The sequence below is a fragment of the Schistocerca piceifrons genome, chromosome X, assembly GCF_021461385.2.
Source record: "Schistocerca piceifrons isolate TAMUIC-IGC-003096 chromosome X, iqSchPice1.1, whole genome shotgun sequence".
NCBI lineage: Eukaryota > Metazoa > Arthropoda > Insecta > Orthoptera > Acrididae > Schistocerca > Schistocerca piceifrons.
The window spans coordinates 628,659,448-628,676,635 of NC_060149.1; the positions used below are offsets into that span (position 1 = coordinate 628,659,448).

The 17,188-nt window shown below is 37.6% G+C and overlaps 1 protein-coding gene across 1 annotated transcript in view; it reads left to right on the top strand.

Annotated features, from left to right (window-relative positions):
* LOC124721992 (zinc finger protein 85-like) overlaps positions 1-16,322 on the top strand; it is an 86,486-nt gene extending 70,164 nt beyond the window's left edge. The window contains exons 5-6 of the mRNA XM_047247164.1: positions 147-313; positions 14,890-16,322. Of these exons, the coding sequence (XP_047103120.1) occupies positions 147-313; positions 14,890-15,898 (1,176 nt within the window). The 3' untranslated portion in view covers positions 15,899-16,322. The remainder of the gene's footprint in view (positions 1-146; positions 314-14,889) is intronic.
* The last annotated feature ends 866 nt before the right edge of the window (positions 16,323-17,188 follow it).

Below are 17,188 nucleotides of genomic sequence, written 5' to 3' on the forward strand. Positions count from 1 at the left end.
AACCATCAGCAAAATGTCGCTTAGCAGCAGTCTGCATGCACAAAACAGAGTTCTCAAGAGGGCCTCGTTGTAGCACCATTGCTACATTCCTGGAGATTGACACTCAGATTGTTCCCTGTTTATTAACTTTCTTCACTTTGTTTCAGTCACCAGAAAACAGTGATGAGGGTGAAGTGACAGCCCATCAGCATCAGCAGGCAGCAACTGTAGCATTTGCAACTGCTGGTCCTGGCCAGGAAATGCTTCTACACTTCAATTTCAATAAAGAACGAGATGGGTTTCTGAGATCAGAAGATCAAGCTGCCTTGCAGAGGTATAATATTTGTACTAAAGGCTCCCACATGCATGTAAATAGATCCTCCAGCGCTAGGATGTCTGTACCGAAGCTAGATAAAAAGCTTGTCGTGCTTCTACAGCTTCATCTGCAGGGAGTTTGTCATACTGTTCAACTGGGCTGTAATGCTGCATGTGCACTTCTTTCACAATTGCATGCTTGTCTGTTGGTTACAGGATGTGGTCACTTTGTGCTAAACATTATTTCTTCTTCTTTTAAACATTTATTACCTTCAGTTTGCTTTCAGTCCTCTGAGCATTGTTGAGTCTAACATATCCATGTCCTTTATTGTAAGCTTGCAGAGAGACCAGGCAAGTGCTTCTTCAGACAGTTGCATTTAAATCAATATTCATATGTTCAGTTCATCAGTTAATTTGAAACAAAGATATACTTTAACTTGTTGTACTATTCATGGTCATCTTTGTGATAAATGAAAACTGCACTTGGAAGAACCATAAACTGTAACAGAACTATTAAAAGTTATTTCTACAGGCAATAAAGATAAGAAGAAACAGAGGGTAGAGAAGTGGTCCCAAAAGTACTTGCATCAGTAGTAATGAACACTTTTTATATCAGAGTGCCAGGAGCACTCCAGCTGCACATAGCCTGGTGAAAGGTCTTTTAAGTTTTTGGTTGAGCCTTGCTTTTTAAATAAAGCTGTACATAAGCTCCCACTCTGCTGGCTGTCCATTTAGGAATTGATCAGAAAAAATATGGAACGGACAACACATACGACAGATATTTTGTGACATTAAGAAGCAGGTAAATATGTGAACTTCACTTGTGTGAGGGACACAGGGAAAACATGAAACTTCCTGGCAGATTAAAACTGTGTGCCGCGCCGAGACTCGAACTCAGGACCTTTGCCTTTCGCGGGCAGAAGTAAAGTTGTGAAGACGGGACGTGACTTGTGCTTAGGTAGCTCGGTTGGTAGAGCACTTGCCCACAAAAGGCAAAGGTCCCGAGTTCGAGTCTCGGTCTGGCACACAGTTTTAATCTGCCAGGAAGTTTCATATCAGCGCACACTCCGCTGGAGAGTGAAAATCTCATTCTGGAAACAGGCAAAACATGTTGCTGGAGGAGGAAACATTGGGGTTTCATGTTGTTAAAGTAAATTACAAAAGTAGAAAGTTAATGAAGTCAACAGTGTGTTGACAAAAAAATCCAAAGAATGGTAATAACCTGTTTGGGAAACAGGCATTGGGGTCAGAACAGTAGACGTGAAAAAATGTGGTTTAAAATTCTACTCTGAGCAGTGCAGTGTCATCAGAACTCAAAGAAACATGTTGTCAATTATCCATTATGGGCTTATTCATCCATTTAAAAACCAGAAGCTGTGGGCACAGGAAAGAAATATAAATAAGCAGAGAAATAATTTCATCTATCTAAATGAAAGTTAAATTACAATAGTTCTGGGAAACTATATTAGGACAGTACTAGAGAGTAAGAAGTAAAAGGTAATATGGAGTCTGGACTAGGAAGAAAAAGTAATGAAAGGAGAAACAGCATTCTAAAACTCAATGAAATCTCATATAACTGAAACATGCTTATTGTTTTAAAAATCAGAACATGAAATAGTCAAACATACTTCTCAAAATACACTGTTGGCCAACATTTTTTAGTAAATTGAGTTTTCATTTGCATGTATATACTATAATAACAGTAGTACAAGATGAAATATAGAAGGTCAAATCTAGAAAATGTGGATTACTGGAATATAAAATATGATTGGTGTGAGATTTGTTTTGATGCTCTGAAGGTTACATCTAAGGTAAAATATGGGAAGAAGTGCATCAGGTGACCAGAGAAACCACAAGAAAGAAATAACTAAAACTACTTCAGAAATTAAAGATGTGAAGAAAGATGAAGGTAGATCACCGCTGTCCTGACTACTCGCAAATGAATGTCAAAGTGCTGTGGAGCACTCATTGGAGCACGTGTATATATTTTGGACATTTAGAAAAGTAAGAAAGGGGCTTAATCACTAGCTAGATAGGCTTGGTTTTTATGTGGACTGTTCTACCTGTACTGTCTAATGTGACTGAGAACGGTGGGAATGCTGTGCACTGTGTAAATGCCAGACAGATTCTGGAAGATATAATTTTTTTCTAGCCTTGCACTCTATTGCTCATCATTTGTCAATGACATATGGAATATTGGTTTTAATGAGAATAAGTCATTCAGGTGCATTTCAGACAGCTACATGAGCAATAAAATTTCAGCTAATAGTATTGAACTAAATATACCTTCTAGATGTTCTCTCCGACACCTCCCATTAATTTTATTACACGAACAGGTTTGCGAGCACATCTGGTACCAGCGAAGCTACATCAAGTAATAATTAGTAACAGAACTGGGGTGTTGTCTGGACATCATGACCATTGAACCATGTATCCAAGGCAACACAGAAACAAAGATTTGGTGTGAAACCTCACATTGCCAGAAAGATGGCACAGTATTTTGGAACTTCTATTAACCATGATTTTCAATCTCTTATAATTGACATTCATGGAATGTACATCCAGTAAGTCTGCAGAAATTTGAAATGTCTGTTTGCTGCTTTGGCTGCTGATTCTTTTGTCCTGTTACCTGTTGAATATGTTTAGGATCGTATGGTGAGGAAACATCTGTCAGCTTCTCATATGAAGGATTTGGGGTGTCAGTTGCAGTGGCATGATTTTCCTGAAGAGCTCACCATACATATTCTGTATGTCTCCTCATCAAGGGGACTGAGTGAAGGGGCATGGCAATTAGCACACTGAACTCTAATTCGGGAGGATGTTAGTTCAAATCCACCTGCAGCTATCGGGATTTCAGCTTTCTGGGATTTCACTAAATCGCTCCTTTGAAAGGACATGGCCAATTTCGTTCCCCATCCATGAAACATTCCAAGCTTGTGCTCCATCTCTCATGAACTCTATGTCCGTGGGACATTTTTCATTTGATAAGAAAACCTCTTATTTGCTCTTGTATCCTTCAACTATTGTGAATGCCATATTACTAGAGATGACAGGATGGCAATAAATTTTAATTTTTTGTGTAATATTAGGAGATGTCTGAGTTTTTAAGTGAAGTCATTATATTGTTATACCCTGCATACAGTTCAATGTCATACCTATTGGGATAGCTGAAAATCTATTATATACCGTAAAGCATTTGTGCAAAAGAGCGAAGTAAGTGAATGGCACCAATGACCCAAAAGTAAATTCAGAAGAAGAAGTAGTTCTCATTGTACTATCCCCAGTTTGGTTCCATTACACATAAACATGTGTTGTATATAATTTGGACTTAACAGGAAAGGGAAAAGTGTGCTCCTCAACTCCTACAATAGCAAAAAATGCACAAGAATCGTATTTATTTTAAAAAATAAGTTCACATGTAGGTGATTAGCTTATAACTTTTTACTTTCAACTTTTAATTATTTTCAAAAATACAGTCTGTAAAGCTACCATGTACAACATTTGTCAGGCAGATACGATGAGAAATAACATTTTCTTTTGAAAGTTCTTATTCCTTGATAAAGTCTCATTTTATGCCCAGACAACTTAAGACGAAAATTAGGTACAACCTGAAGCATGTACTGCCTTATTTTTTTTATCTTGACACCCCTCTCTATAGCAAACATTTAGCACTGACAGTTTCATAACTGGTTATAGAATATTGTAAAATTTTCATCTCTATGTCACTGCAAAAGTTCTGCCGTAAGGAACAAAAAAAAAAACCTCATTTTTTGCTCAATACAAACTGTTCAATCCCATTGTTGATAATTTCTGGGATTTATTCGATTCATACTCGAATTCTTTCATTACATTTGTCCGATTGTTCCACCTCATAATTCAGTGCATTGATAATCTTTATTTTTGATACAGGAGACTAATTACAACCATAATTGGCCAAGGCAAGGCAATAGAGCTGGAAACAATTACCATGAATGATTTTTTTTTTTGAAATTTTGAAGGCTGTTGTTTTAACGTCACAAGGGGCATGTAATTATGTTTACACATACACACTGATAATGAAAAACAATTATCATAAATTTCATTCACTTGTAGTGGCAATTCAAAGCCATTGTTGGACACGAACAGTTTCAAGCAGTAAATAGCTTATGTCATCCACCTCGCAAGATCGATAGCCCTAGAGTATTGAAAGATATTCCACAAGCTACGGCAACAAGAAACATCACGGTTAATTTTAGAACTTAGTATAATCATCTCTAATCTCTAGAAAATGAATCGCATGCTTCATACACCACAATCACAATATAGAAACTTTAGTTGTTCCAGTATCACCACTGTCAACAGTCTTATGCTGCCACCATTTGATTTAAGGGAAAAACATGGAAGGTAAAAGGAAACAGGGGGGAGGGGGGGGGGAAGACTGCTATTCATTTCACCTATTATATACAAGGGGGGATCAAATATAAATGGTATTTTTGTTCCTGAACATCAACAGTTGGTAGGACTAGCCCCACGCTTCTGCTATGCTTAGGCAGGACCGTTAGAAGTGAGGAGAGCGTGCTGTCAGATATTTCCACCATTTTGTCAGTAATGCTCACGACATCTGAGCAACAGGTGCACCTCTCCATTGCGCAGCGCATAGTTATCAAATTTCTTGGTCGTGAAGGAGTTACAGTGGTGGAAATTTGCCAGAGATTAACTGCACAGTTCGGGGTTGAAACATTATCTAGGACGCATGTTTTTGCCTGGCATAAAAGGACAAGAACACGTGGAAAATCAGAAATATGATTGCCATCCTCGGACCAGCATTACAGACAAAAACATTTGTGTGGTTAAAGACATTATTGATGATGTTCGATGGGCAAGAGTATCAGAAATTGCACAAAAAGTTGGAATCCGTTATGGGAGCTGTCAAGCAAACATCACAAACGGCCTACAGTTCTGTAAAGTGTGTTCCAGGTGGGTCCATTAACTTTTGACTGAAAATCTGAAGTTGAGACATTAGGAAGTCTGTCAGAGGCTTACAGCAAGGTTTGTGGAAGACAGTTATGTATTTTTGAGTGAGATAGTCACCTACAACGAAACATGGATTCACCACACACTCCAGAATCCAAACAAGCCATTAAAGAGTGGCAGAGGAAAGGGGAGACAGCACCAGTGAACGCCAAGACTCCGGCCCACCCCCCTCCCCCCCCCCCCTCCCCCATCAGCAAGGTATTTTGCTGATTTATTTTTTGCATGAGCGATGCACAATCAATGCTGCTTACTACTGCAAACTGTTGAACAAGGCGAGAATTGCATATCACTGCAAAAGACAAGACCAATCAATTCGACAGGTCATCCTCCTCCATGACAATGCATGAACCCATACTGCTGCTCTAACTTTCTCCAAGCAGCACTAGACTACACTTGGTCATCCTCCTTATAGCCCAGACTTATCGCCCTGCGATTTCCATTTATTCACACCGCTTAAAGAAGCTCTAGGAGGACGACGATTTGAAGATGACAAGAGTGTGGAAGACTTCGTGCGCAACTGACTGGTGACACGACCCAGTTTTTTTTTTTTTTTTTATGATGAAGGCATCAAAACGCTGCCCATAAGCTGGGACAAATGCATTGCCAAATCAGGAGACTGTGGAAATATAAATTATAATTGACTTGATTTTTTTCAATAAATGAATTTAAATAAAAAATAAAATCCTGTTTATATTTGACCTGCCCTCCTAAAATACAAAATTGCACTTACCTTGTGGAATTTATTATAGAAGTGCCATGTTACATTACAAGAAGACAAAGCACAAAAGGCACTCCACACTTTCACATATCTTGATAAAGAAACACACGATTGATAAGATGCACACAGTTGATATCATCCGCATACCATCCATGCATATTGGCATCGAATATAACTCTTCCTAGCTTACCGCACAGGGCTATGCTACAGGCGGAGTGTTAACATAGAGGTACCAGATCTGCTACAAAGTTGCATATCTTTTCATTGGATGACGGAAGTAGTACACTCTAATGATCAATGGCTGTAGTTGTCTGCTCTCTGGGCTACTCTATTTAAAATACCTTCAACAAAATACAGGATTTGAGCCATTTTAACTAGATACAAGTGTGCCTTGAACTTTCTGTGTTGAACTGAAGTTAATGATTTATTAGTATTGATTCCAGATCAACATTATGAATTGAATGGTTATATGATACTCTCAAAGTAAACAGGCCGAGAAAATTAAGCGTTCTGCTTTCCAAAAATTTGTGGAGTTCTGGAAACTGTTTTAATCACTCAAGTGGGTGTCGGGTATGAATAATTTGAGCTTTCCCTGATTACTGAGTCCTGATTACTGAGTGGAGCTTCAGCCATAATGAGAAGGAATCCACCAAAATCTCAGAATTTTTTAATTCCTCTGAAACTAATTGTTTAATTGAAAAAGCTAAGATTACCAAAAAATAGAGCATTAAATTCTGCATCAGTTAGTTTTGGTATTTGATTAAATTTCCCTGAAAAAAGTGACTTTACCAGAAGATGATGGGTACGAAACTCATTGAAACGTTGCGACAAGACGATGCCACCACTCGGCTGATAACCCAAGAAGAATTCGTCAGTGCTTTTTAACTGTCATAGGGTTAACAAAGGGGCATAATGCCGTTCCTCAATCAAGAGCATTCCACAGATGCTTGATGGGACGAGCATAGTTTAGGAGTGGAGGAGTCACTTGATTCTTCCAATATTATGCGTCTCCAAGTACTCATGACTCTGTGTCGTACATGTAGATAGACAAAGGAAAGAAACTTTAGTCATAAAGCTTATACATGAAACCAACATTAAAATTTTTTACCAGACTTGCACTTGTTTGCAAATCGCAGGTAGCTCTCTGCTGTCTGATCAGCTTCATGGACCATCTCAAATTTCCAGTTTAGTAGGAAGAGAAAGGTTCTGGCAGAATGAACTTTGAGGTGATACATGGGTCATGCTTGGAGAGCTTAAACAGGAGAGTTGCCTATGACAGAGATGTATGTGGGTTTGAATTCCATTATAAAACAGTTTTAATCTATCACAAAGATTCGATTTGATGTGTGGCCTGCTGTAGAATGCAACCATTTCTGAATGCGGCTAACACTTTCTTCACCATATCCTTTCTGCCAAAGATCCAGCTAGAAATGTAAGAAAGCTTGAAAATATAGGGGGGAGTTGTCGGAAGATTCAAGCTTTTAATTTGTCCATGTGTTATATTTGGCTATCCCAGGTGAAAATCACAGTATAGTGTACATTGAAACAACAATAAGATTTTGTACCAGACTTGTATTTGAAACTGCTGATCCATATTCAATTCTCAGTCGAGTACAAAGTGGTAATAGTCAGGAATGTTCATCTTGGACACAATTTTCTCTCTTTATTAATAAGTGAATTGTGTCACATGACAAACAAAAATGTCATCCTACAACTTTTCAATAGTTGGGCAATGTTGCAGCATGTAGTGCTTTGTCTGTATTGCAGGAGAGATACCACAAGACCACTCACCATCAGTTCCATACTGACCTCTGTCAGTGATGCTGCATAGATGCTAATATACGACTACTTCCTTTTCTTTTTATCTGTGAAACTATGGATTCCTCAAGGATCTAAGCCATGTGTTGTGATATTCCTTCAAGCACTTGTGCATATCTATTAGTCATCACTGGCCTTAACAAGCCAACAATAGGTGGAATGTGTGTTGTGATATTCCTTCCAGCACTTGTGCATACATATTAGTTATCACTGCCCTTAACAAGCCAGTATTAGGTGGAATGTGTGTGTTGTGATGCTGGACACTTAAGCAGGATGCATATTAACCCTTCATAAAATTCCAAAATGAACGAAATATGCAAAACTGGAAGACATGGTTATAGCAAGGAAATAATTGTAAAACATTACAACCCTCTGGTATTAAACCATTAACTATGGTTAATGAGGAAATGGCGAGAAGGATAAAATTTTACCTCTTGCATGGCTTCAATAATTAAGTCATATAAATCATAAATTCAGGTAAATTATTGATTGTATAGAGCTTTAAGAAAATAAAGCTCACAGTGTATATAATTTCTAAGAACCTTGTGTGTAAAAAATTCATAATTCAAATAAAATATTATATACTATTCTGATAACTCTTACCCAGTTAATTTCTGTTCTAAATATACAAAAAATTTTCAGCATAATCATGATTTTTACATGTTCCTATTGCAGATTGTGAAACCAGAAGGCAAAAGAAATTTTAGACTGCTTTTTGTCATTTCCTGCATATATATTAGATTAGTTATTTACAGTTTCGCCCAAGATATTGTTTCCAGAAGCACTTGTACAGAACTGAACTTCATTTCGTGAATCCATATCTCATGGAGAGAATGTTGATAGCTATTTTGGAATAAAGAGTATTTTGACCAATCACTGTGTTGCTTTCATTTTTGCATATCACATTCAGTTGGTGCCATCTGCAAAGGTGATTGAAGAACCAAACATATGCAAACCTCTGACTTGCTGTAATAAATATTATATAAAATTCAGATGCTTCAGTGGGCTACAAGAACTACTGCTTCTGATCTTTCTAATGTATTCTATTAAACATTCCTATTTATAGCCTGTATTTGTTGTCTCAGTGTTGGAGATCTAATGGTTGTATGAAATTGTACATCAACAGTACATTTGTTGAACTGGGCATTTTAGAAAGTTTATGAGTTTCGGTAAAGTTGGCTGAATTTATAGGGTTCTGTGCCCCAGTCTGTAAAAACGGAACCCTTATAGGATCACTTTGTCATCTGTCTGTCTGTGTCTGTCTGACTGTTAAGAACCGTTTTTCTCAGGAACGGCTTGATGTATCGAGTTCAAATTTATTCTACATATTGAGGTCTATAGTTCTTTGGATATGTAAAAATTTTAAGCTTCCAAGTCACTTCAATCAAAAGAATTTCCCATTGATATTGCATATTCTGATACTGAAAACACACTCATCAAACCTGTCTTTCAGACAGACGAACAGAAGAGATATGGACCCCTTTTTCTCTGGAACAGGTTGGCGTATCCAGTTCAAATTTATGTCATGTGCTAAAGTTTATGGTCTGTTGGCAGTGGAAAAAATTTAAGCTTCTAAGTCAATGCAATCAAAACATTCGGTCATTTATACCACATATTTTGATACTCCCAAAATCGCTCATCAAAACCTATAGGATACTGCAAGGTTTCACAGTACAAGCAAAGCAAAAAATCTGAAACTTGTTAAATTGTAATCATTATTGCATGCAAATATAAAATGTAAGTAGTAGTCCTGTTTTAGTAAATAAATAAAAATGTTTTATGAAATCTTCTCTCACTACATTATAAATGGAAATTTCTTACTCACTTCTTTTTGTATGTCCGGGCTAGTCTGAGAAACTACTGTAGAAATTTTGATAGGGATTTTGAATTCCAGGGACCAATATCATGCCAGTATCAATATTGATAACAGTGGGCAAAAAACCCCGAAATTCTCAATTCCCAGCTTTGTAGCTCATCCATCGTGTGAATCGAGTATCTCAATGCTTTTTGCATGCTGTTATCAATATAGTTGCTGGCACGGTAATAGTCCTGGGAATTCAAAAACTGTATCAAGATTTCTACAATAGTTCCTGCACAGACCTTTAATGCAAGAATCCTACTCACACTTAGCCAGATTTTTTATTGTAGTACGGCATTTTGAAATCATTGTTTTTCTGTTGATGGCACTACTTTCTTGTAGTTTGAAAACCACTACATCATTTGAGTATGGAATCTGTGATGCAAATTCGTAACTAGTCTGTCTCAGATCATTTGTATAGGGGAAATTTGGTTGTTGTAAACAGAGTTATGTGTGCTCAAGTATTGCATTTTTCTCATTAGATGGCATTACTGAAAGTGCTCTGAATGTAATGCAACTTATTAATGCTATTTTAGTTGTTTTAAAAGTTACACAAATAGCACTTGACAGTAACGTTATTGTAACACCTTGAAGGTTTATTTAACTATCTCGTAAATCAGTGAGTTACTTTTTAGCAGATTTATTAGTTCTTAGAGTGATATCAACATTCTTACAGATTTTTGCTCTGTTATTTGCCTGAAATGCTTAGCCATAACAGGTACAGGGTGCAGCAGAACCGCCTAAGCAGTTTTAAGGAGCAATAAAAAGTAAACCTGGATATATAGAGAAAAAATGATTTTATTTTCTAAATTAGTACAATATACCATTTTACATTCATTTCGCTTTGAAAATAATGTCCTCAAGATGGCGGCCGTTGGCATCAATACATTGTCGTAGTGCCCTGAAGTTTCAGCAGCTCTTGCAAACATATAGCGAGGTATGGCATTCACTTCATCAATAATCTGCTCTTTTAACTCTAGTAGGGTGTGAGGGCAGCTTCTGGCTTCTGAAAACCTTTTCCTTCAGATATCCCCAAAGAAAGCAGTCACACATGCTCAAATTGGTGACCACGCAGGCCACCCGACGTCACCCTTCAAAGATACGAGGCATCCCGGAAACATTTGTCTCAAAACATCAAGTGAAATTTTAGGTGTGTGAGCAGTAGCTCCATCCTGTTGGAACTACAAGTCCCCCAGTCCATGTTCTTCAACACTCGCGTCCATTCTGGGTTGCATAAAATTTTGCAACATTGAAACATAACGTGTGGAATTCACTGTCACGGTCACTCCTTCCTCCTCAAAAAAGTAAGGGCCTACCACGCCAAACTGTGATATGGCACACCACACTGTCCCTTTAGGAGAATGTTGTGGTCTTTCGTGAATAATTCAGGGGTTATTGTCAGCCCAGTAGTGAAATTTTTGCGTGGAATGTTGAACTGTCACCGAAAATCTCCTTGTGTAGCGATCGCAGATCTGTTGTTTTCATAATAAGCGCGAACAGCAAAACGACGATGTGCACCTGTCCAGACCATATTGCCTACTGAAATGTGGTCAAAACGACTGAACAAAGGCAGACCACGTGCATCTGCCTAACCCCGTCCCCACCTACAGCCCCAGCAGTAATCGATAGAAACTGCTAGTCAGTTCTGCCGCACCCTGTGTGTAGCTGCAACACTTGCAGTAAGACCAACAAAAACTATAAAACTTTCTTTACCAACAACATCATTTCCAACATTTACTCTGTAAAATTACTTGTCTTTGATATGAAATATTTTGTTATGGTTTCAGTTTTCCTGCCTCTCAATCGTATCAGTTTATTCAGTAATTTAATTCTGAAAACTTTGCTGTAGGATTAATATAATGTCAAAAACTTATAATTATGACGCATTCGTAGTAATATATATTTTTACCAGTAGCTAGAAAGCTTATGAGAGAATGCCACTGATATTTCTGCAGTAGCTTCATGCTCTGAAAGAGTTACAGTCATTCATACATATCTATACTACAAAAACCAACTCAAATGTTTATATTCTTGGCTGATAAGAATCAAATGAGCACATGTTTCAATTTTTATTATGACCTTTTACAAATATTATTAATAATAAATTCCCTAGTTTCTTTTTGCAGCTTTGAAGAGCTCTCTTCTTATTGATTTCATCTATTATATTAGCTAACATACTATTGCTATTTTGACAAGCTCTAGGGACAGTATGCGCCATCCAGGAAACAAAATTAATAAACTACCCATTACACGGTTTGGGTAAACCGAACACTTTGGACTGTAATTTGGTTAAATTCTGTGCACTGTTACATTAAATTTTCACCTGTCTTTTATACTACATGATTACTACATGTGTTCACAGTGGCTGTGTGCTCACACACAGAATTAATAAGTTTAAATCCATAGCTAAATGTTATATTAATGTGAGTTTTTGTACTGTTACATAGTACAGTTTGTATTTTCTACACTTTTGTACCCCCTATCAGTTGTGACTTGTGGTATATGTATTTGTTCTGTCAAAGACTTTAATGGATTTCTAACACCTTGTATAGAAGGCATTTCAAAATTTTTACTCGTGCATCTTTCAGCATGTAGATTGGCAAACATGATAGCCATCTTTTAAGTTTCTGCTGAAACGATTAAAGATAAGCTTTTCTCATATAAATCATTTTATTGTTTCTCAAAACATTTGCCTTTATACTTGTAATTTTCATGTGTTAATACCAGTTCTGAAAACATTTTTATGACCCTGATTTAAAGGATCCAACAAATGATGAAAAATCATTGCCCATGAACACTTTTTATATGGCATAAAGGAACAAAAGAGGTCTTTACATGATAAATCAGATGAATACAGACAGTGAGATATTAACTACACTCTGCAGTAAAATTAAAGGCTCGCTTTTTCGAAACCCTGTAATAGTCTCCCACTCTGATGAATAAGTTCGAAATTTGGCTCTAAGGTGCCTACAATCTTCTATAATGGACTGGAAGCATGGTGCCATGTGATGTCACCCCCAGGCTCAGTGATGCTTCAAACAGCAAGGTGTCAACAAATGCGGAAAAGAAAGGCCACAGCGCAGAAGTTCTTGTGAGCATTGAGGTGGGTTAACGATGTCACATTGGCACCAAATTTCACCACAATACTGCCCAATTCCACCATGGATGTGTCACGCAATAGAAAGGTCATCATGTCCCTTACTACCTACATTTTACCCCTTCTTTTTCCTCCTGTGTGATGAAAGTCGGAACTGTGACACCCAACTGAAATTGTGTGGTTTTCTTACGAGTGGCCAAGGGAAACATTTCAGACATGCCACTTCTCAGAATCTACATGAAAAGTCCTTAGGGTGTGGCATAAAGGGCGTCAGTGAAACCACCCCTTCCGTCGGGGCATTGATTCCCACACATTTCACTGTTAAAAATGACAGTTTGCAGTGCGATGAGCAACACGACAGTGTTCATAAAATCCATCCACACTGCTTCCGCTCCCTGAGCATTTCAATCCTACTCTAAGAACATCATGAAGCTGCAACCCCACTGAACACTTTGGAGAGTGGTGCGACCACAATTTTTTGCTCTGGTATACAGGGTAGGCCCACTATGGATGGTTCAAAACCATTCAACAAAATTTGAATGTGATCTGAAGCTGCAAAAAGGTTTAATGCTTTTTCAGCACTTGTGTTTCATGACCACCTGTTGAGGGGAGGTGCGGTGGGGGTACTACATTAACACGTGTATGAATAAAATGACAAAGGGTCCCTCTAAGCCCCCAGTTCAGCAGCACCATAGGTGAGAACCATTCCTCTTTGTTTGGCATGTTGAAAATGTATCTGTCATAAATTTCGTCACTGATTCAGCCATGTGGGTAAAAGGGGGTGTGACAACCTTCCCATCGTTTAAAACATCTGCAGTGATGTTGGGCATAATTGTGGTGAAATTTGGTGCCAATGTCACACCATTAACCCACATTCACAGGAACTTTCATGCTGTGGCCCCTTTTTTTCTCTCCTTCCCCCCCCCCCCCCCCCCCCCCCCCCCCCCCCCTCCGACACCTTCATGTTTGAAGTGTCGCTGAGCCTGAGGGTGATGTCACAGGGTGCCATGCTTTGGCACCATTACCGAGGAAGGTTCTAGGCCTTTGAGCCACATTTCAAACTTGGGATGCATTGTAGATTTTTTTGTGTCAAATAAACAATCATTGGATGTACTGTGTGACAGTTGGTTTTGTTACAATGAAGCATTGTGTGTGATTTGGTTGTAGGGAAATTTAATTAGTGATTTCTGACAAACAAAATGTTGTATACGATTCTTCAGTAACTGTTCTTTAATCCTCTGTACCAGTGATTGCAACATGTCCAGGGTAACCAAAGAAACAAACTTTTTATGCTTCCATTCATTTAGGAACTCCCAAACATTTGACTGCTGCTTCATTTCTGGCCTGTAAGTGTGTGTTCAAATTTTGTCTCCTGGTACAGTGTTGTACCAGATTTTGCATTTCCACAGTCAAACTTTTTAGCATTTCCTTGCACCGGTTGACACAAATCTGTTTTTAAGCTTCAGTCAAATTGTAAAGACTATGTTAACAACAGTTTTATTCACAGCTAAATTACTGCAGTTTTGGATATGGCTTAGGAAGTCCCTACCTCACAGTTAATCACATACTGTTCCTGTTCAGTTATGCTGCATTCAGCATCAGTATTTTTGGGCACAACAGTCGATCTTGCCAGACCTTCAGAAATTCATTTATACTTTACGTGTGACCATAACAAAATTCTGCAAACCAATATATAAACAGACTTTTCAGAAGGCGATTTGTTAACAAAAGCTGAACAGTGTTATTCGAGGCCTTCGTTAAAAATTGGAAAAATTCCTCCATTGAAAACTTTAATGTGAAATTTATTTTTTTTTTCATAATACTGTTTATGTCAATACTCAGTGTAATCGAGCGACATTTTCTGAGCTACCTTTGTTTTAAAAATCAGGAAAGACTAATTTTAAAGCAAGAGTAATTTCATATCTCAATTGGCCCATCTAATGGTCATTTGTAAAATCTTTAAAAGGCAACTCTCACAATTTGCCACACAATATTGGTGTCTAGATGTGCAGATAGTTGATAAACTCCATGTTACAGTTAAAAACTACTATTTTATAGTAGTATATGATTGAACAATATGTTTTTTTCCAGATCTTCAATTGCACAGATAGGAGAATTTCTTCGCATGAAAACAGCAAATATTGTGGATGGCACTGCACAGTCCTCATTGGTTGAGATCGCTGGAAATGTTAGTAGACCCTGCAACCGCTGTGGAAAAATCTTCTCATCGATTGAAGAGCTGCAAACTCATTCTCCTTGTCAAGAAAATAGTGATGCAAGTGACAAAAATGGAGGACCTGGTTGCAATTATTCATGTGAAGTATGTGGAAAACCATTTAAAAGAAAAGAACATTTATTTCAGCATCGTAAATTGCATACCGGTGAACGCCCGTATATCTGTAGTGTGTGTGGAAAGGCATTTAGTCGTAAAGAACATTTGGTGCGGCACGCAGTATCACATACTGGACAAAAAATGCATTCTTGTGATATGTGTGGTAAATCCTTTAGCAGGAAAGATAACCTTCATAAACATAGGAAAACACACGGAATATCAGGCCCTTACATCTGTGAAACTTGTGGCAAATCGTTTGTGGTGAAACATTATTATTTATTACATAAAGGTAGTCATTCGTCTTGTTCTTCAGCTGTTTCAGGTGAGGAACAAAATGCAGTTAACACTGAAAACTCACTAATGTACAAGTGTGATATGTGTTCTAAAAGTTTTGGAACAAAACAAAATTTACTAGCACACAAGTTGCGTCATCGAAACAAGACACCACCAGTCAGTGCAAATCCGACACTTCATAATGTTTCTCAGCAGCAGACTCCTGTGCAGTTAGAAAGTAGTGTTGGTGAACCACACACTGTTGCCTTATCTCACAATGCTGCCCCACTTACAACTATCAACAATTCAGCATTGTTGGCTCCAAACATTTTACATCACGTCAACACACCAGTAAGTGGAGCCGCTTCGCAGAGCAATGCTGCGAGTGCTGCAATGATTCAAGTGTCCTCATCTGCTGCAGCCTACCTCTGTACTCCAGGAACAGTTGCAACTAATGAACTCCTGGAATCTTACCGACGAATGCATTCAACGTGATCCACGTATTAATTAATGAACTGTGTTAACCTATAGTGACTCCACATAGGATTCTTTTATAGACTTCCTTCAGGAAAAATGTGAGTTCCGTCTTTCAAAATTTTTAACATGTAAAAGTACAATAAAGAACTGCAACTCATCAATTTATTTGGCTAAGGTAAGTACAAATTTTAATTAACTAATTTTATTGAAGCTCATATTAAAGTTATTATTATTTTAATAACTACCCTTTGTACCAAAATCATACAGCATGTAGTTCAGTATCTTTAATGTGTGGGGAGGGAGGGGGTTGCAGATTTTTCTATTAAAGTGTGGCATATATATCATATTAACACCACTAAATATTTAGCAGATTGTAATTTCATAAACAGTTTTGATACATATGTCTACAAGGCTTTTTGTATCAGCAGCCCATATAGTATTGAAAATGCAATTTATACATATTTTTAAATGTGTATGTAGAAACAAGTTTCTACAATTATTTATTTTTGTAAATCTATAATTTAAATAAATATTGGCTGTATTTTAATTTAGAAAGTGTGTGATTAGATGATGATTTGTGCAACCTTTCAGTCATAAGCCAAGCGTTGTGTCTTTAGGCTCCGTGCACCATCTCGATATATGCATTGTGGAACACTTCAGAAAATGCTTAATGCATAATGGAGCTCCAGGCTGATAAGTGTAGTTTTCCAATCTAAAATGATATTAATTTGACAAAACACCTTCTTTAGGAAGTTGTGATAAATGTAGGACAATTGCAAGAATGTATCGATGTGCTTTATTCAACAACATAACATGTTAAATTCAATATCCATAAGCGTTTAAAAGCTGTATCTTCTTCTTCTACTTCTACTTCTTTGCATTAACCCAACTAATATGTGATCTGCTGTACTCAAAATTAGGCATATTTATTTTTTTTTTATTTAACTTCGTAGCTGGTTGCCCAGACTGTCATCACAGTCATTAGTCGCTTAAGGGAGGGAGTTTGTGTGTGCCACCTGTCTGTGAATTGTGTGAACTTTGTTATGTGTGTGATCGTATTTCAACTGTTAATGTGTCACATTTTCTGTGGCAGAAATTGAGGACCAGCCTATATTTGCCTAAATGAGCATGTGAAACTGCCTAAAAACAACACTCGGGCTGGCTGGTGCACCAGCCGTGGTCATTAATCCACCACATTGGTTCGATCCGTGTCTTAAGTCATATTCCTGTTTCACAAGCTAATGGATTACACTGTATGAGCAGGTTCATCAAAAGCTGTACATTGCAAAATAAATTTTCAACCTGAAC